Here is a 21902-nt window from a genome sequence, read left to right on the forward strand (position 1 = left end):
TTATGATTTAACCGACGTTGTAGGTTTAGCATTTTCATTAAGATGAATATAATACATGCAATCTATTAAATTTATACCTTTTATGTTAGCTATGGTCCATCCTAATGCCTTTTTGCTAATAAAAGATAAAAATATTACTAGCAAAGTGTTTTCATCTCCTAAGAATACATGCTTCAAAGTGTCGGATAACGATCTAAATTCGAGCTTTGGTGGTGATTTTAATGATGGGCTGAGTTTCTTTCCCTCATCAACCATTCCATCAATATCAAAATTCAAACCAAAGTGAGTTAAACATATTTGTAAAGGCAACTACATATTTTCAGCTCCATAATCATATTGCCAAAAGGCAACTATATATTTTCAGCCTTGTATTGAAATTGTGTATCGACAATTACCAATAAAGGTAGACCTAAAATAATGGGAATACGTTTTTTCGAATCCTACACTGGTTGAGTGTCAATTACAATAAAATCAATAGGAAAATAAAATCTGCCTACCTGAACAAGTACGTCTTCCATAATACCGCGAGATATTTTAATGGATTGATCTGCAAGTTGCAAGAAAACTAAAATTGCATAAAATTTTCTCAATCCAAGTTTCACAAATACTGAGTAGAGCAAAAGGTTTACACTAACTCCTACGTCCAATAAAGAACTCTTAATTATGTAGTTCCCAATACTACATAAGATAATGGGGGAGCTTGGGTCTTTATATTTTGGAGGAATTTTCTATTGGACTATAAAACTAATGTTCTTTATTAAAAATGCATTCTTTTGAACATAAATATTTTTCTTTTTAATGCAAAAATTTTTAAGAAATTTGGCATAAGAGGACACTTGTTTAATAGCGCTAAGGAAATGGATGTTAACACGTACCTCTTTAAAGATCTCCATAACCTCACTTGTAGAATTTCTCTTCTTTGTTTTAACCAACATCTGAGGGAATGGGGCTTTAAGTACATATTCTCGTGGACTACTTTCTTCTTTTTCCTTTGGTGATGATTCTTCAAAGTCTAAAGGTAGAATTTGAGTTGTTGATTTTTTTATCGACATCTCCACTTTATTGTTGACTTCTTTACCTTTTCGTAAGGTTATGACGTCTTTGATCTCTTCATACAGCTGGGATGAACTAGTATTAACCTCGTGTACTCCCTTAGGATTAAGCACTGACTAACTTAGAAATTTGTCTTTCTCAACAGTCATCACCAAAGTTTGAACTAAAAAGGCAAGTTGACCCACCATTTTTTTTTAGGTTCAAAATTGATTAGGCTTATGAATTTATGCCAGCTCTCATCTCATTCCACAGCTCATCAATGGTGCAATTTTTTTGTTCCAATGCAAAGTGAGTTAAATTTTTAAAATTTTGGAGTGCCTTTTTCCTAAGGTTTCATTTGTGAGTAACTTTAATTCTAATTGTACTGTTTAAATGGCGACTAAGAGATTTAACGAGCTTGGTGAACTATTTTACTAGTGTTGGTAGAGCTGGAGCTATAATTTTGTTCCATTGGAATTCATGAGATGATGAAAAGTTAGGATGGTCTCTCTATCCAAGATTATAAGTATTGGAGTAAGCGTTGTAGTTCGACATTTTTCTATCATATTAATTGCATTAGCTTGATTTGGGTATGAATCATGGTCAAATTAATTGTAAGCATGTGGCTCTATTAATTCAGTAGCAATCAATGATGCTATTTAGTGAGAAAGTCCTTCGACTATTATTTTGACTTCCTTGATGTCCATTCCTGATTCGCCAATATGAACTTTATTTACTCCTTTTATTTTTCTCACATTTTTTAATGATCGGCTTCACTATTGGGAATTATAAGCTTGTTGCTAGAAGAAACCCTAATTTTCTTATGTCCTTTTGGACATTAATTCACCTCCACTTATCGTCGTTAGCCATTATTGCATATGTGTCAATAGTCTCTCCAAGAAAGATTGATATTGGTGCCATTTATCGTACCCATGATGCGGAGACTTCAAGAGTAGCCCGCTGAATGTCTTCGATGCTTTGAAAAATTGCTCATTTTTTGTTCAATACGTTGCTTGCTAATAGTTTCACATAATGGGAATAAATGGTCACTAAGTATTTAAATAAATATTTTATAAAACATAAAACCAATGCTATTTGCAGGGAAAGAATCTAACTTATTGTACGAGTCTTCATTTTTTAGGCCATAGAATGATTAGAGACAATTTAGCACACTAGCTTTTAACCCAAAACTTTTAATAGCTACATTTGGGTATCTTATACATGATGTGCTCAAATTAGCTAATAGACTGAAGTAGTCCTTAAATGCTCTCTCTTGTGGTGCTTGTGGTTGTTGTTCCACATCCACTTCAATTTTATCTTCAAATTTAACCTTTGATGCAATGTGCCTCTGTATGCAAAGTGTCTTTTCTAGTTCAAGAACTATATGTTCTAGATCATGTGATTGTGGCCTTCGACCATGCATACAAGGAACACGTAAAATAAAAATAAAACTAATAAAATAAAAAGAAATAAGAAGTTATGATATTGACTTTCTTATGTTGTTACACACTTACTATGAAAACACACTCAAAATCTATATACAAAGCTTTTTTTACATAATATTTACAAAGAAAATTAATTCTACAATTAAAATGACTTACCTCCTCGGCAACGGCTCCAAAAACTTGTTATACAAATTTTATTGTACTCGCAAGCGCACGAATCTATTGCAGTATAGATTAATGGTGATTAGTGTCAATCCTACAACGAGGAAGATTTAATCGTGTGTAATGTTAATTTTCAGAGTTTAAATGTGAGTTAGTTGGATGTAATTTATTTATCTTAAGATTTAAAATAAAATGATAAGAATGAATTAAAGGTAAAACAATGCAAATGAAGCGTTTAAGTCTCTGAATTCATACTCAATATTTCACTCTGGGCTTAATATTTCTTTTTATTCCAATTAATTTATAATGGGATATTTCCACTTTTCATAGTACTCATTTTGATAAATATAGTATCAAGCACTTGTAATGCCGGGGAAAATAATCTTCTGCTAAATATGGTGTCAAATACATGTTGTGCCAGGTGATAACAATCCTACTATCGACAATGTGGCAAGATCGTCCACTAAATAACTTAAAAGTTGTCTTTGTCAACACTAAGTTGAGAGGACCCACAAATACTAGAAGGGAATTCTTTTTATTACTCTAATAATTATAATGTAAAGTGCTCATTGTGCCAAACGGTAATGATATTATAGTAGAAAGACTTTATACCGTGCAAAATCTAGACAAAATTATTACTGTTTGCCAACCATAAGTCAAAACAATCTAATCAATCAGAGAGTGAATAAACTTACTAAATTAAACTCATAGATCATGTTAAGACTTCGCCTTCAACACAATCTTGAACTAGGGTGAAAATGGTAATTTTATAAAGGTATGTAGAAACATACAAGGTACAGTAAGATTTTGACAAAATGGAGCTCAAATTTAGATTTAGAACAATCAAATTAGGGAGGGAGCCACCAATTTATAGATGCAATAGGTAATTAAGGATCTATCGGATGAAAACAATTCGAACGCTCAAAATTATGCCACGTGGCAAGATCTGATTGGCTGGAGCAACAAAATCAAGGTTGTGATTCGGTCCAATAAGATGCTGCCACATTATCTGTCCATGTCATTTCATTGGGCAATGCCGCGTCAACTGATTAATGCCAAGTTAGCTAGGCCTCACCAAAATCTAAAATTATAATTTTATCCTTTATGCCCTTCGTAAGATTTTAGCTATTTTGAGCTTAAAAATACTATCTATTTTGCTATCTGATTTCTTGTTAATTATGAAATGACTGAAATACCCTTAAAATACATAAAACACTCAGATTATAACAAAACACATACAATCAAAGTTTAAAGGACTTAAACATATAAAAGTAAAAATTTTAGTGAGACTTGGATTGTAAAATGACAATTTTACCCTTTATAAATATATTTTTTCCAGCACTCAACAACGTCTAAGGCTATAACCTTTTGTTTATATTTAATGTTATTAAAAATTTATCGAGCGTTATTGATGTGAATTTGACTTCTGTCAAAACCGTTCTAATATCTATTTTGTAGGAATGGAGAGTAGATGTTCAAAATATGCTGCTAAAAATAACACAGGCTCAAAAATATCATGGAAAAAGCTGAAGAATAAGCTATATTGAACATTTTAGATGCAATAGTTGCAAATGGTGGTCAAACTGATAATGGTACCTTTAAATTTGAAAGTTACAAGTATACTAAAAATGAATCAGAAAAACTATTACCAAGGAGCAATTTAAAGGCGTATCCACATATTGAATTTGAGATAAGGATATGGAAGAAAACTCATTGTTAAGCCTCGATTTTTTGTTTAAAATAACATGAATATATGTGGATTAAATCTGAAATTTTATGTTAATTTATATGGTCTATGTTATGAGAAAACAAGAACCCTAATCCATGAACATGTATGTTTATTTTACTCATAACTCTTGGTACATTGATTAGTTCTCTACGTTTTTTAAGATCATTTGAAAGATAATTTAGAGAGCTTTCCAATGATATATACATATGCATAATTCTAAGTTATATGGAGAGAGATTGAGCCAATCAAATTTCTCGTTTGAATTTGGAAATTTTGATAATGTAGGAGATGATGAACAGTGGCATGTCTGCAACATCACTCTCGATATCAGTGCATGAATAACATCCTTACAGTGTATCAAAAACCTGATTCCAGATGCAAAATCAACACAAAGTTTTGAGTTGAAAGGTAGTTGGATTGTCGCTAGAAAATAGATGAAACAAAGCACGTGCATTACACTCTCTAAGAGTGCGCATGTAGAAGGACTGGAACTACAGAACTAGTTGGCTCACACTACGCGAGCTATTTGAAATGTTAGAGCCACTCGCCAGCTTAGTCAATGCGCCATTGATTGGTGGCATTTGACCCACCCTTGTCTCCGAAGAGTGAGATACACTCGTTGCCTTCTCAACTTTAGTTTTAAGGCCATTTGCGGCGACTGACTCAAAATTTTATCCTCTTTTATTTTATTATTTATAAAAAAAATTATTTACATTAATTATTTAATTTTAAGTAAAATATTTTTAAGATGTTTTAAATAAAATAAATAATTTCAAAGAGACATAAAATTTAGGAAAAATATTTTTTAAAGATTTTGAGATGTGCTTGACAGTGTTCCACTTCTGTGGGAGCTATTTCAACACGTTACTAAATGTACTCTCCTTATAATGCATATTGATGAATTATCTAACATTTGATGAGATGACATGTGCTATTTGTTTGAAAATAAACATGATTATTCTCATTAATCTATGTGATAATCATGATGAATTGATTTGTGAATTGCATTCGAATGTCACATGTAATTATTTTAATGAAAACACAATGAGATTTTATAATGTATTGAGATTATTAAAACCTAACGTAGTAATGTGAGTGTATGCATGTCTAGCAAAAATTATGTCAAAAGATTATAAGAGTCTAAGTAAATAAGGTATTTAAGTGGGACCATCTAGTCCCACCTCTTTTCTAGGAATTTTCCTAATGCATTATTCACGTGAACAAATGCATTTAGGACTGAAGGCTCCTTCAATTCCCTTATATTTAAAACTCTGGGAATAAATAATAAGTGAACTAAATATTATGTGCAATAGAATAGAATTATGTTAACTTAATACTTGGAAAGGATGATGATTGGAAGCCTCATGGATTTTTTTATTCCAATCCTTATATTAAACTTTCATTAATTCAGTTTATGGTTGCAGTAAAATATATTAAATATATGAATTGAATGAATAGTATGCTAGCATTAATTGTCTCTTTATTTAATTTTAGTTTGTGTTTTGCAATGAGTTGTGTGCAAATTAAATCATCAGACTATGAACAAACACTAATTTTGAGCTTGAGCATACCACTTCGCTTTAGAAGATAACGGGCATTTTAAAGGGGCTTTACAAAAGCCTCACATACTCGCATCTTGTTGCTGAGTAACATGTATTTTGCCCTTATTAATTAGTCCCAGTATTAAGTTGCTCATCTATGAGAGCTCAAATATGTTAGACACATTGTAATTAACAATGTTAGGTCTAAGCAACAATGTCCAACCCCAATAGTTAGAACAATATGGGAGTTTATATAATACGTAACCTTAGGAATTTGTAGATTAGTGCTAACAAGTTGCTAAAACCTCTAACCAAATATGTGTTGCTTGAATTTAAAAGATAAACGCCTAGAGGTAGCTAATGCTTCTAATTAATTCCATATTACTAAGTCCAACTATAGAAGATGAGCGCCTACATATGGCTAATGCATCTAGCAAACTCCGTATAATGGATTCTAATTTAAGAAGATAAGTGCTTAAAAGCAACTAATACTTTTAAGAAAAGTTTTTCACTATGCATCATCTTATTGTGATGATATACATGCCAAAATTTGGCATATTAGACTAAGACATATGGCTAAGTTGTCTAGAGAAAGCACATTGGGCTTACTCACCGTAATAATAAAGTGCACATGTAAAAGTCATAGAAGAACAACTTGGAAAACCACTTGGTAAAGAAACCAGAGCCAAATGCTCATTGGGAGTAGTCCATTTTGACACTTGTAGTAAAATGAATGTAAAGGCCAAGAAATGAAGCCTATAGTAATTACACTCATATATCTATCTATAAATCAATTGTACTAGGTTACTTTAGATTATTCTTGGAAATGTTAGAGATCAAATTAAGATAAATCAAAATATGTATATCTTTCTAAGCAATTTTGGGAATTGTACATGAGAAATATATAGATAGATAACTGATTATTCCTAAAATTACGCATTACTTAGAGTAGTGCATGAACTTCTCCAATATGCAGTTTCAATATACTCTATTTGACTGCAGCTTAAATACTTGATTAATTTCTTAAATGATGAGTTGCTTACGCACCTAATAAGGTGGCTCTCCCAAATAACTATATTCAATGAAATAATTGAAAAGGAATCTTATATCGTCTTTCAAAGATTGAAAATAATTTCTTCATAATTATTTCATAATGCAATAATGAACAAATAATATTTGCATAAAACTCTCACTCTAAATGCTAATGAACTACGGATAAAAGCAACAATTAACAAACAAAGCCATTAAATGATAGCTATATTTGGGACATGGTTAGTCCATGGCCAAACAAACAATTGCAAATAATAGAGTTGTGCATGCATAAGGCAAAAGGCACAAGTACAATCATAAGTTTTGATTGATTGTTTAAAGTTATACCCAACGGGTTTAACTAGAAAGAAACTCATGAATAAAAGGTTTCTTTAAGGCAATTATTTATGGATAACACTAGACATGCATTTGTTGTCACATCAAATAGATGTAATAAATGCATCTCAATGGAAAATTAGAAAAAGAAATATACATATGGAACAAGTACAAGGTTGTTGCCAAAGTCTTTAAGCACATGGTTTGCATGCTCAAAAGATTTTTGCTAAAGGTTTTAAGCACATAGACTGCATGCTCAAAAGGCTTTTGCTAAAGGCCTTAAGCACATAGCTTGCTTGCTCTAAAAGGTCTGTACATGTATCTATAACATTCTCTTAATAATGGAATCTTAAATTTCATTAAGTTGTATTTCATTACAAGTCTTAGGTGATTTAAGATAGTCATTGCATTTATGCATGTGGACAATATTTTTAGATGACTAGAAATAAAGAAGATTTTGTCCAAAATCATTGGTATTGATCATCTAATGAAATATGGGAAAAGTTGCCTATGTTTTAGGAGCTTGAATCTAAATAGAATCCTTTAAGAATTTTCTAACTCTATCACAAGAGTTATATTTATATTAGAAATATTCTTAAAAAGATTAAAAATGGCAACCTAAAGCCAATTGGATACTCTTATAGAGAATGACAAATGCTTAGCCTTGCTGTGCCTATCAGACTTCTAACCAAAAAAAAAAAAGGCTAATGTTTTTCGTCTTAATGCCAATAAAAGTCTCACGTACATTGGAATGAACAACACTTGATATATACTATGAGATTAGTAAGAAGTACCAATCCAACCCTGAAGAAAGCAATGAGTTGCTTAAAAAGGTTTTTAGCATACCTCTATAGCACTGTGAACTACTTTTTGTATCTAAGAATATATTTGCGCTTGAGTGCCAATAGAAGTAGTGATTTAGACAAGTGAAAATTAACCTTAAGATAGTACATCTTTGTATAACATTAGTGGTATTACATGGGATATTACAATAATAAACATGTATAGCTTTGTCCATGGTGAGAGCTATATTTATAGGCATGTTTCAGTGGCTATGTGAAAATTCTTTTGTTTGGTTATTTGTAATATCTCAAGATTGTCATAAGTACTTAGAGACTATGATGGAAAATAATAAACCAAACAAAAGGATTTCACGTATAGAGGATATTTTTGTACTACAAAATACAAAACACGTAAAGCCATAATGATACAACAAGATATTTTAACTTTACAATATGTATCTACATAAAACATGGTATAAATCATTAAAAAGATGTGACTAGAGATGTTTAATTGTCACAAGCTTGATCTATTAGGGATTTGCAGACTTGTTGTTATAGATTAAGAATGTCATCATTGGATATTTCTTATAATACCATATTGTTAATAATAAAGTACTTGTCCAATACTTAAAGAGTGGAGCTAGCATAACTACATATACAATATTGTAAAAAAAATATATTGTCAATTTAAGACTAGTTTTTTTACGCAAGAGGTCGTCTCAGTTGCTGTAGTAGCAAGTTGGGATGAGACACATAGAATTACAACACAATTAGATATATGGTCTACTATAGTGGAGCTCATGTAATTCTAAAGAATGTGTCGCCTTGACTAGGTCAAGATGAGGTCACATTAAGTAAGTTATTGGACCGACTATGATATATTCCACTATCATGGAAATATGATTTAAGCTAGGTATAAGTTTACTGCTTTGTGAAGATGAGCTTATTAAAACTCAAGTTAGTGCTTTCATAGCGACTGAACTATGATTTGTACAATGAATAGTTAGACATTTGCTCTTTACTAAAGGAAAATTCATTGTAATGTGTGATTTATACCATGCATGCTTCTTGTGACCAATAAGGAAAATGAGTGGGAAAAAAATGAACGAATTCCTAGCTCCTTATTGTGTAAATTCTTTTGAGGTAGAATGAGACCTCGGTTGGTATCCTCAGTCAACAATATTTTGAGGTGAAAGATTAATGTTTGCTACTTTAGCATGTTATCCATGGCTATGACATTATGCGGCTTATAAAATGTGTCTAAGAAATTAGTTAGTCTAAAATCTTCCAAATATGAGTAGGATGGGAAGATTTATTTTCCTACATCTAAATTGCTTATTCACCAATCGACTAATTGTATAATCTGTATAGGGATAGTTATAATTGTAGATACGTAGAGCTCGTAGAATCAAGCATATCTTTTATTAAGGGATTAAGTATTCTTGGACCAAATTAATGAAAATAAAATCTACGATACATGATGAAAATATATCTAATCTCTTGTATATATTACAATTGAGATTTCTTATTATTTAAGCTCCAACTTATTGTTCATGGGTCACACGTTGCATTTCCCTGTATGATATTGCATTTAAGGCTTCGGGCTTAATTGCTTTCGTTACTCTACATATGGTATCATCCCATCACATGTGAGTGGGAGATGTTGGAATTGGCCCCATGATGGGCCGGATCGGCCCAACAAAAAGAACATCTAGAAGCTTCGTTTAGATAGAGTTCCATATGATCGCTATAAGCCTAATTGGACTTTGAGAGTTACGAAATCTTTTGGTTGACTTTAATCACTTTATTAGCTTTGATATAAACACACCTATTGTATCTAAAATACAACAGTGTGTGAGAGACATGAAAAGTACGTCAAACTTATTATAAAATACAAATAGTGAAAATGAGAGAGAAAAAAAGCAGTGGACTCTTGCAATGTGATGTGAGGGGATTTTCTTTTATTATAATTATTCTTCGACCATATGCATATGGTGGCATGAGGATATTCCATGAGATTATCCTTTGTCTCTACAAAGACATAATTTTGTTGTGATCTGCTTTTGCATTCAAGGATCAAAATGTACACTTTTGGACTCCCATTAATTGTTTTAAATATACACGAAAATCAACAATAAACATAATCCTTAATTGTTTATTATGAATATAATAGAATTTATTTAGCTATCTTGTTTTATGATTATAGTCCCAGAAAGATGCAAGCAATTTGAGGATTAAGTCATTTCCATGTTATGAGAGGCTAGCAAATATATTCATAAAAGACTGTGCAACTGGAAGGTCAGAAGAAACTCCAATTGATATGGCTAACGTAACACTTCAAGAAGAAATCCATATGACGAGGACAATGAGATTGATGATGAAAGTTCTCCGATGTCTACTGCCATGCCTCCAAATTCTCAATACACTACTCGATTGCGTTCCTAATCATCGCACATGAAGAAGTCTAAATCAGATGAATATATTGCTATTGGTATTGACAAGTTGGTGTCAGCATTTCACCAAGCCATCGCTAACATGTCTCAAAATATATTTGGAAGTAGTGAATATCAATTACATTACTAAAGAGCTTGCTTCAAAGATAACTTTTTGTGAATAATGAGCTTATTATGCCTTAAGTTTAATGGTTGAGGGACCTTCACATATAAGGCTTTCAAGGTATTATGAAATTATCATAATCATAAGTTGGCATATGTTAGGATGCTTTTGCGTGAGCATGAAAGGAGAGCTGGAGTTTGATTAGAGAGCTTGCATTTCTAACTAAACAATGATATTTTACATTAGTATTTTGGCTTGAGAATTACTTGGATTATATAACACAACCCACTTTGTTGGTAATTATGTTACAACTATTGTATCACTTTATTATTTTATGACTTTGTTGTAGTATGTATTAATTTTGAATGAATCTTGTACGTTTTAATTATTTATTTATATTGTGATAGTTTTTAAAGATTATTCGATTGAATTGTTCGCTTCAATCTTTATTTCATAAGCTATATATTTAGGAATTGGTGAAAAAATAAATGTTATACTGTCGAAAATTTTAAAATTTTTTAGTTTTACATATGTTTTATGAAGAATTATGATTTTTTTTCATTTAAACAAAAAAAATGATGTAAAAATTGTAAAATTAAAGACTTTTATATTTAATATTTTTTTAAGTACTAATAAATATTAGTTTTTAAATATATAATTTAAAATAATTACTAAAAAAATTAAAACAGTACAGTGTATCATCAAATGTTATATAATATTATTATAATATAATATTAATGTGATAAAATATATTATAATACACCTATATTAAAATAATAAAATACAATATAATACACCGCAATATGTCAAACGCAGCGTTTGAGTAATTTCAAAGTAATCAAGCGAAAATCCATTTCCCGCCTTAGGCAGGGTACCATTATCTGGAATCTTCTCTCTCACTTCTCGATTCTCAGCTCCGTTTCTGATTTTAAATTTAAAATACACAGATAGAGAAAGCCCGTAGCTTGGGACAGGAATCGTTTCACTTGCTATGGTAAGTTAATATCTCTAAATATGTACTTGAATCATCTCTTTTCTGAAATTAAAATTAATTACGTAAACCTGTTGCGTACAATCATCTCTATCAAATTGTACGATCATTTCACGTTCTTCGAAATTCCGCTTCTTAAATTCAATTCTCGTTTGGCTACTGAGGAAATGCAGGAAAATTTAATATAATTAGGAATCTGGATCTGAGATTACAAATTTCTTTTGCAGGAAGAAAAGTAATATTAGAATTTGATTAGGAGTAATTTATTTCTGTTTACTTCATTTTCTCAGCAATCAAACACATTGATGGTGGAATTGTTTCTAATTACAGTTGTTTGCGAAGTGCCTTCTAGGTGTATGAAGAAAAGATTAGCTACATAAATTAGATATAATTTTAAGTTTTTCATTAAAATCCGTATATTGTAAAATAAGATTACATAAAAAAAATCTGAAAAATCTGGAGCTATTTAGTTGTGACTGGAAATAAAATTGGGTATCAAATTCACAAGTTTATTACTGTTTGTTGTACTAGATTCACTCAATTTTATGTATAAAATTACTCTTTAACTAATTGTTTGCCGAAATGTCTTGTTAATAGGAGGTTTAATTTGCTTTATTAAATTGTTGGTGCAGTCTAAGAAAAGGGGTCTTTCATTGGAAGAAAAGCGTGGCAAGATTCTTGAAATATTTTACGAGTCACAAGACTTCTACCTTGTGAGTGTACTGGATGGTTGCAATTTATGATTGCTTGCATATTTTCTTTTATTATGATTCCCCTTTATTGCTTGGATTCATTACACTAAAGAATTTTATATATATATATATATATATATGATTGGCACAATTATGCCTGTTTACTCTGATGATTGTGCCACGTTGTTGAAAGCCTCCTATTTATGGAAAAGCAACTATAAATAGCTAAGGTCCCATTAGCAAGTACCAGGATTCTTTTTTTAGCATTGGCGGTGATCGAACTCATTTCTGGCATTTTGGATATCTAAAATGTAGTTTGGAATAAGTTATTGCAACTGGATAACAAAATGGCCTTTGCCTATGTTTTCATGATCTTGTATTCTTATGATTTATTTCTGTCATTATACTTGGATATTATGTGATCATATAATTATATTTTTTGTCATATTATTTTTTATTAGTGTACGTTCTTTAACAGTTTTGGTAGATTCTTTATTTAATATATTTAACAGTCACTGTGTTTCCTTGTTTCTGTACATATTTTGTTGATAAAAAACCTCAAAGTTCAAACTATTAACTGCAACCTACAAGAACCCCACCAGCATATGAAATCATATCTAATCAAAGATGTATACTATGTTAAATTCACTAGTTCCTCCAGCAGAGCAAACACAACCACCACAAACCTAAAAACAAATGCAAGTTCAAACACAACTTGTTGCAATTTTAAACATTGCCACTTTAAAAAACTGGCTTAGGTAGTACATTAAATTACCACAGCCTCATATCTCTCTGAAATCTTTATTCCCTGTCAATCACTTTTTCTGTTAATACATTTGATTTATTACATATGTTTTGTCTATTTCAGCTTAAGGAGCTTGAGAAGTTGGGCCCCAAGAAAGGTGTAATTACCCAGTCTGTTAAAGATGTCGTCCAAAGTTTAGTGGATGATGATCTTGTCTTAAAGGACAAGATTGGAACTTCTGTGAGTATTTGTAGTTATGAGCATGTGAAGTGTGGAAGTCTTTTAATGCAGATGATTTTTTTTTTTTTTTGGTTTCTTTTTTCAGTAGAAGGGATGAATTGTTTAAGCAACTTTAGCAGTTTTCGCATAACTAATACACTGAGCCATATAATTGTGCTTAATTATTTGTAAATTTAGGTATACTTTTGGAGCCTACCTAGCTGTGCTGGAAATCAGGTGGTGCTCAAAAATCCTTTTTCTTTAGCATGAATTTATCATAGGTAGTTGATTTTTGGTCTGTGTATAATTGTATCCAGTCATTTGACATAAATTCATTTCGAATTTGATATAATCGTGTAATAGTTGCGGAATGTGTACCGAAAACTTGAATCTGATCTGCAAAGTAGTAAAAAGCGGCACACAGAACTTGTTGAACAATGTAATGCATTAAAGAAGGGACGGGAAGAATCTGTAAGTATATTAAGCTTCCATTTTCATGGTAATTTAAAGTGTACTTTGTATGCATAAACTACTTTACTTCTTTGATGTCTAATCTTTGAGTTTGCACCAGGATGAACGAGAGGAGGCCTTAGAGGAGCTGAAAGCTGTTGAACTGAAACATATCGAGTTGAAGGTTGGATTATACTCAGCTTTTGTTCATGCATTAGGCAAAATAAAATTTTTGCTCAAGCTTGTAGTACTTCATGCATAATAATTTTTCAGGATGAGATGGGACAATATGCAGACAACGATCCTGCTGCCTTTGAAGCAATGAGTTCTGTGATGCTTTTAATCCATCCATTTGATTTCTATGGAAATTTTTTTAGTTTTCACAACTGAGTAATCCAAATTTGTATTTGCAGAAAATGCAATTGAAGTTGCTCATGCAGCAGCAAACAGATGGACAGGTTTTACCTTTTTAACATATTTTCACTATCTCTCCCCTCACTTTGTTCTCAGTTGAACTCTAATCTCCTTCTTGTGATTCTAACCATCATAAGGAAATCTGCAGACAACATCTTCACACTGCAACAGTGGTGTTCAAACAATTTCCCTCAGGCTAAAGAGGAGCTTGAACAAATGTACAAGGATGTATGTTTCCTAATTTTTCCTTTATGTGCATATGCCCAAGCATCCTCCTTGTGCTTGTTCACTCTCTTTTCTTTTTTCTTCTTTTTTTTTTTTTTAATCATGGGTGCACTGGAGTATAACTACTAATCCTATGGACATCCTCTGAACTGTGCATCTATGCACTGTGTGTCATAAGAATTCCAGAATACCCTTTACAGTTAGGCATAGCTGCACAGCTAAATCAAGTTCTGTATTTGCTAAAATCAGGTGCAAGCATGTGCATGTGTAAAGAATCATCTCCTTGATTCATAGGTTCCACATATCGTTCTAAAATCCTACTCTTTAATTCTAAATGCAGGTTGGTATACCAGAAGATTTTGACTATTTAGAGTTATCACCAGTTCCACTGAGCTCAGTTGGTGATCAGACAGTAGAAGGCTGTCCGTAGTATGGCTTATCTTTCCTTGGATACGTAACACAGTTGTTCTGTTGGACATTCGTTGTTACCTCTATGAATATGCAATGTCATTTTTCTTTCTAGTACAGCACAGATATCTTGATCAAACGTGTACATATTAGTAAGTGCTCCGTCTAGGGTCATTAATAGCCTTTACTTTGCCCTAGCATTATCAATTGCTTTTTCTTAGAATCTATTGTTCTCAGTTTTATCCGAAACTGCTTTTTAGCATAAGGTAGGGATCAAGCATCTGTAAGAGTTGACCTTGTCCTCGCCTGGCAAGCATCACAATGTTGGATTTTCTTACTGTTTCTATCCTTATTTAGTTATTTCATTATGGCTTGTCAATGTCTTTGATGCAGTGGATCGAACACAAAGCAGAGTATACTGTATTTGCAGTATATCCATATTATTGTGATGCAAGCAAGTAGCTGAATCAGTAGAGGATTTATAGCAAATCTAGAATTGAGCGTTTAAAGAAGAACAATGTGAACTTTTCGCATAATATCTCAATATTTTTATGTCAAATATCAATGTTTGTAAAGTTATTTATATAACAGACAGATTAGATGCGTTGAATATGCAGCAAAACCGTGGTAGCAAGTCATGGTCCCTAAATCTCCATCTGATTTCACCGACCAACACCGACAGCCAAATCCTCATTCAAAAATTTGAAAACCCATTACTGAATAAACTTTTTGAATAATCAAAATTCTAATCCACCTCAAAGCATTGTGCAATCCAATCATTTTATTCAATGTGAAAACAGAAGATGTTCCCTCATTCATTGGGCTCCGACTGCCATCCACAACTCATTCATTGGGCTCCGACTGCCATCCACAACTCAACAGTTCCTGAAGTGTGAACGTGCAGCCATTTTTTGTCGTACACCTGGCACAATCAACGGCCCAAGAAGTGCATTAGAACCCTGGCAATGATACAGCGTTGTAGGCCAGATTGGTCACTTCTTTTTTATAAAATATATATATATATATATATTATTATTCTTTTATAAAGATTCTCTCCAGTCTTGCACTCTGGAGTCCAGCCTGAGCTTATTGGCTTTCCTCCTTTATAAGAGAAAACAAGCAGGGCCGATACTCGAGCTCAAAAATTACTACAATGGAGATGTGTAGATTAATGCGGTTCATTGGTATGGCCATTGCTGCACTTCTTTTCTTCACACCATTCACCAGTGCTCAAAGCCCTTCCCCTGCACCTGCCCCTACAAGTGATGGTTTGTTCTCTCTCTCTCTCTCTCCCTCTCCCTCCCTCAGTTATCAATAGTGCTACTTACAAAGTGAGGTTGTAACATGGACATTGATGAATCTGATACTGAAATTTGGTTCGGATTGCAGGGGTAGCAATTGATCAGGGAATTGCTTGCGTTCTAATGCTGGTTGCTTTGGTTCTTACCTATATTATCCACTGACACTTCTTCAGCAGTCGCAGAGACAGCAAGCGTCATGAAGAGGTGTAAACCAAATGATCAATGCTTCTTGTTGATGTTATGCGCCTTTTTATTTTTGGTTTCTTGCTGCTTCTTCTGCAGATGATTTAATAGTTCAACCACCATTCTTTCATTCATCAAGGAATTTTGTTTTCTTCCATTTCTGTCTACATTTTTGTACACCCATTATCTATCTGTCTTTTTAATTTTTAATTTTAAAGTCCAACCACCATTGTTTTTTATTTTTCTCAAAATATAATGAATAACAGCTTGAGCACTTGAGCACAGCCTTAAGAGGATCCATTCCCATAAACTATATTTTAGATCGTAACAAGACACTATCGTCACCAACTTCATAACCAGATGACTTCAAAATATTTCTCATGACAAGTATCTGTTATCCAATTGTCATCCTGTGTTTTCTTCTCTGCTGAGTCAAAACAACAAACAACTTTAGCATTAGCCTCTTTTCGATGAATTGATGCAAGAAGCAACTCACTAGTCACAATACAAATAACACTACGGTATTCCCTCATGCCTCAGCTCAAAGATTAGTTTCATTTTTTTTCCAAGCAGCAAGCTGCAAGATAAAAAACGCAGCACATCTAATATTAATATCACACATTCCTTTCAATGGAGTCACGGTTTGCTCAACCTAATTTTTAGTAATCACAGAGCCAGGATTCTCAATGAATGCATCCATGACTATAACTTGGTAGTAATTCGACCATGTAAAAAGACAGATTCACAATTTGTTCATTTATTAGTATGCCTAAAGAGTTTCACACCATAACCTGGCAGTACTTCTTCATGAGATGTGAAGTTGCTACCAAGAGCTCAACGAACATAAAATTTTCACAGGAGAAGGAAAAAACACATCAAAGATGATGAACTCAATTAAAAGGTCTATAAGACAGAATACAGGATACATATTTCAAACAGGACTAGTTTACGCAAACTTTATATACAGTCTGTTCATTGAATGCACACAGAAATCTTGAAGGTAATCCAAGTAGGCATAAATCTCCACATTATACGGCCAGCTATTTAAATAATATCTTCATTATGGCGGTAAAACCTGCATTAGTTGAAACAATAAGTCAATTAAATGCTGCATGCAGCAGCCTGTCTATTAAAAAAAAGGTTCAACTATTATTTCATTTTTAAAAAGCTGATACCAAATGACTAAAGTTTTACTGCTACTATCTTATGCAAGCACCGAATAAAATGGGAGCTGGAAATAAAATAAGAACCTGCTTAAAGAGCCATCTCAGCTTGTAAAGCAGCAAGCTCATCTTCCTCAGCTGTTCGCTGCTTTTGGGGAACAGGACGGGCTTGTTGCCTGCCAGCAGGGACCTGAACCGGAGCAGCAGGAGCTGTTGTAGCTGGCTGTAGAAGCTGCTCTTCCAACTCAGCACCTTCCAGTTCTTCAAGTTCTGCTTCCAATTCATCCTGCAATGCCAACAATGATCAGAATTTTTTACAACGTTTATCTAAGCTTAATGTAAGTTGTAATGCGAAAGAAAGTCATAGGTGGATTGTCAAGGGAATATTCACCTCATCGAAATCAGCAGCAGCACCAATAGGAGTTGATAATGCTTCTTGAATCTGCTTCATGTTCTCGGTCTGCTCATTGATCTCATCCATGGTCTTATCCACATCATCTATGTTCCTGAACAAACAACCATTTTCACATATATTAGCTGTGCTTTTTAACTAAAAACTGTGAAGATGTGTGCTGTGTTATGATTAATTTTACAATCAAGATTGAAGACAAGTTCATTGCAGATCCAAAAAACCAAAATTCTCTAGCAGAGGAAACAAACTAATAGGCCTCCAAATCAAACATCGCTTAAGGGCAAACTTGATCACGAAATTCAGAATAAAGCAAATATTTATGCCCTTTGATACACGTAATACTTTATGTTTCAAACAAAGTAAACCATAAAAATTGCTTCTAACATGGTAAAAGCAAATCAGACGTCACACATAATTATATTCCAAAGATTACCATGATAGAAAAAGGTTGCGGAAAGAATATATGTAGAGAACAACAAAAGTAGAAAGCATGGTACTTTTATAACTGATTCTAGTAGCATGAAAATTAAGACAATAAAATCCAATAAAAACAATTTGTAAATGAAGATGTCAGTATCACAACAATTCAAAATAAACAAATACATACGTTGCTTTCTGCATAGCCTTCATTGTCGATGCTCCCGTCCTCAATGCATCTACAGTCTCAGTTGTGGCTTTAGCACCTTCTAGCATTATCATCTGCAACATATCCATGCCAATAATTTTAGAATAAAAAACTGCAGCAAAAATGTTCGTGGTGGTTATAAAGATCCATTCTCACCTGATCATGAATGCGCAATTGGAAATTCCCAAGCTGCTCTATTTGCTGTTCGTATAGCCTCTTCCTCTTCAAACATTGTATGGCCGCTGCACGAGTGAAATAGGTAAACTACTAAACAGTAAAACACTGAAACTGGAGATAAAAAAATGATACGAGACAAAAAGACATTATAAACTTATAACATAAATAAGATAAGAATTATGGCCAAGGCCATAGATAGTACTATAACATTTTAAGAGTATCAAGAAGATTGAAAATGATAGCATTGAGAAGACAAAACTGATTTGACAAACAAACAGTAAAAAAATAAATAAATGAATTTCAAGCAGCTTTTGTGTCAATACATCCAACATGCACCACATGACCTCCCCTCCCTTCCCTTCCCTTCCCCCCCCCCCCCCCCCCAAAAACCAAAACAACAAAAACAAAAACCTCATTTTAATTTTGGCACTTCAATCACCCTAACCCCCACCCTCCCCATGCAGCAAGACAAACTAAATATTATCCCCCCTCCATGGTTGGTGTGAGGAGTAATTGATCCCTTGAACTCTTACATCCACTACAAGGACCAAACAAACTGAGCCATCCTGTTGAGGCATCAAGTTAAAAACTAATCGAATTTAGAAAGAAAATGAATTAAATATTCCTCACAGAGAATGCATAATTAATTGCTCAGACTAATAGCTATGATGAAAAAGTGTTCGATGCCCTAAAATTTAAATAGCAATTGACAACCATACCTCTTTTGTTCTTTGCTTTGGAGTAGTCCTTGGCCTTTTCAACCTCTACAGAAGCCTTTTTCAGGAGTACTTTCTCCTTTTTCTCTAGCATTTCAAGAGTCTACACAACACATCAAATATAGAACTAGGATTAAGAAAATTGACAAAAGACAGAGACACAACAACAGCAACAACAAGCACAATCTTGTACATCTCAGTGAATACATAATTGAACAAGTGACAATATATAAAAGCACATAAGATGTATGAATTCCGGGGCTAATTTTAAAAAAAGATAATCCAGACCAAGAATCATCACTAGCCTCCAATAATTCAAAAGGGTCTTAAATATCATCAAGATATCAGTTCTTTGGAGATAAACAAACACTTATACCAAACATAACAATGAAACAAGAAATTACACCAATACATGCAACAAGAAACAAGGAATTGTATATCAAACTCATTACCTTCCCTCAATCCAAGGTAGAAAAGTCATTAAACAAACAAAGACATATTTTTCAATGAAATTCCAAAAATCAGAACAAACCTAATATTATGTATTTAGTAACAAAAAAACAATTATCCATCAAAATTTCATTCTTTAACCAATGCTTTGCTTCAGAAACCTGTTCATAATATAACAATATCTTTAGATAATAATGTAAAGTAACTATTTGAAAATTTTCATAACACACACCATCAGAAAATACAAATTTCAAATTTATTTCCTTTGTTCATAATATAACAATACCTTTAGATAATAATGTAAAGTAACTATTTGAAAAGTTCCATAGCACCACACAATCAGAAAATAGAAATTTCAATTTTTTTTCCTTTTTTATAATCTTTTACGCCATCAAATTCCCCTTATTCCATTTCACAGCCAAATCAAATACAATCCAACAAGTGGAAGAAATAATTAAACCAGAAACAGAATTAACAACAAAAGGAAACTAATAAATAAAGAAGAAATTAAATCAAACATTATACGTCTTCATACTTCATTTAGCTTATCGAGCGTGGTTAAGGCATTGGTTTCCTGTTTAGGTTTTCCAAAAAGCCGAGTAAACATGTTTGATTCTCCGCGATTAATCAAAAACCCTCGATTTTACCTGTCACAATTAAAACAAATACGATTAGCTCATTCAAACCCTAATTCAATGATTACGCAAACCGATCCCCCCAAAACGACGACGTCCAATCGTAATAGCATCAATTTCGTTCGATGAACGATCGTAGATAATTGAAAAAGAAATATATAAAATAGACGTGTAAAATTAATTTTTTCTTATGTAATTAAGATCTGTAAACGTACCTCCGTAATTATAAAAATGAGGGAAAAAAAAAAAGAGAATTGGGATTCTGACTTTATTAAAAGATACAATCGGTAGAGATCTGTGAATTATATGAGAGGGAGAGAGCGTGGTTCGGTCTGCGATTATCTTAAGCGTGTTGTGTTTGAGACGGAGAGGGGATGCTGCTTTGCCTTTTCTTCACGACGTTGACTTTACACGTGGCACCCACTTGATTGGCTCGTTGCGCGTTTAGTAAGTTACATGGACGGGATGTCTTACAATCTTCCTCCGACTACAAAAACGCTGCGTTTTGAAATTCTTCATTTTTTAAATTTTTTATTAAAATTAGAATATGAAAGGCTGTTCACATTTGGTGGTTGTAAAGCAAGCTAATGGAGTTTATGTAGTTCACTGAAGAAGCTGATCTGTGATCTCACCCTTACACCAGCCTTACTGCCTTAGTAATAATCAGACCCCATCGGCCTATCCGTTAGTAGAGATTAATTATCTAAGTACATATAATCTTTGAAAATACAAACAATGTACTACCAACTATGTTACATGAATATATTTAAGAAATTTGACAAAGACCAACATGTCCAAGACAAAAATTAATTTAATTAAGTTGATAATTTTCGATTTTTATGACAAAGTCAAATAATAAGTCGAGTGAGTTAAAATAGACTGAAAAAGTATTACATTTTAATAATAAGTTGAACAATAAAACGAGAAGTATAGTAAATATATTTAATTTTTAAAAAAAAAACTTTTTTAAAGCTTCCCATTATATCCATGTAAACATATAAAGAGCCTAACACATTTATATGTATTTATTTTGATTTCTTGAAATATTTATAGTACAATTACCGCTCTCATTTTAGGTGAAAGTTTTTCTTTTTTATTATTATTATTAATATATCATGATTAGGATTCTACGAATATATTTACAATAGAATATTTAGTGGTACCAACCTGGACAGGCGCACCGGTTCAGGTGAGTGTTCTATTCTAATTTAACCAAATGGCCCATCATTTTGATTTTTTAATTTTTTAATTTTTTAATTTTTGAACTTCCCCTCATTTGGATTTTGATTGGTGTAACAAAGATACTTTCCCATGCCAAAGCTCAATACACCGAATTATGCACCTGAGTTCGCTTTCAAGTTGCCACGTGGTGATATCACCTGTCTTGGATTAGTTGGATTGTCTGCACTAAGTAGTTCTGTTCTTGAGAATTCAGTCAGATTTTTTGTGTTCCCCTTTCACCTATAATTCCCCAAGATAATCTC

At 32.6% G+C, this 21902-nt stretch overlaps 2 protein-coding genes across 4 annotated transcripts; one reads left to right on the forward strand and one right to left on the reverse strand.

Moving 5' to 3' along the window:
• Window positions 1-11461: 11461 nt before the first annotated feature.
• Window positions 11462-15128, forward strand: LOC18056158 (meiotic nuclear division protein 1 homolog). Of its 3 annotated transcripts, none has more exons than XM_006451301.2 (10): window positions 11462-11606; window positions 12236-12316; window positions 13164-13280; window positions 13458-13496; window positions 13623-13730; window positions 13831-13893; window positions 13983-14034; window positions 14123-14167; window positions 14272-14351; window positions 14689-15122. In XM_006451301.2, the coding sequence occupies exons 1-10, from the start codon at window positions 11604-11606 to the stop codon at window positions 14776-14778; spliced, it is 678 nt and encodes a 225-aa protein (XP_006451364.1). In that variant the 5' UTR covers window positions 11462-11603; the 3' UTR covers window positions 14779-15122. The 3 variants fall into 3 exon arrangements, with proteins under 3 accessions (XP_006451364.1, XP_024034002.1, XP_024034004.1); XM_024178234.1 differs by having other exon boundaries at window positions 14261-14351; window positions 14689-14797; XM_024178236.1 differs by lacking the exon at window positions 12236-12316 and having other exon boundaries at window positions 14689-15128.
• A 1841-nt stretch (window positions 15129-16969) lies between these two features.
• On the reverse strand, window positions 16970-20790 carry LOC18056159 (vacuolar protein sorting-associated protein 32 homolog 2). The gene is made up of 8 exons (XM_006451304.2): window positions 20634-20790; window positions 20319-20430; window positions 19337-19436; window positions 18597-18682; window positions 18423-18514; window positions 17795-17909; window positions 17491-17689; window positions 16970-17315 (listed from the first exon to the last, which is right to left on the reverse strand). Exons 2-7 carry the CDS (start codon window positions 20388-20390, stop codon window positions 17495-17497), a joined length of 660 nt encoding a protein of 219 aa, XP_006451367.1. The 5' UTR covers window positions 20391-20430; window positions 20634-20790; the 3' UTR covers window positions 16970-17315; window positions 17491-17494.
• Window positions 20791-21902: the final 1112 nt, after the last annotated feature.

The sequence above is a fragment of the Citrus clementina genome, unplaced genomic scaffold, assembly GCF_000493195.1.
Source record: "Citrus clementina cultivar Clemenules unplaced genomic scaffold, Citrus_clementina_v1.0 scaffold_1, whole genome shotgun sequence".
Lineage (NCBI taxonomy): Eukaryota > Viridiplantae > Streptophyta > Magnoliopsida > Sapindales > Rutaceae > Citrus > Citrus x clementina.

Coding starts and splice junctions, on each gene's coding strand:
- LOC18056158 (XM_006451301.2), top strand. Junction 13,894..13,982: donor TGAAACATATCGAGTTGAAG/GTTGGATTATAC, acceptor ATAATTTTTCAG/GATGAGATGGGACAATATGC. Junction 14,352..14,688: donor TTGAACAAATGTACAAGGAT/GTATGTTTCCTA, acceptor TTCTAAATGCAG/GTTGGTATACCAGAAGATTT.
- LOC18056159 (XM_006451304.2), bottom strand. CDS start 20,390: ATGTTTACTCGGCTTTTTGGAAAACCTAAACAGGAAACCAATGCCTTA. Junction 18,515..18,596: donor AATTGCGCATTCATGATCAG/GTGAGAATGGAT, acceptor GATATGTTGCAG/ATGATAATGCTAGAAGGTGC. Junction 17,910..18,422: donor AAGGCTATGCAGAAAGCAAC/GTATGTATTTGT, acceptor TTGTTTGTTCAG/GAACATAGATGATGTGGATA.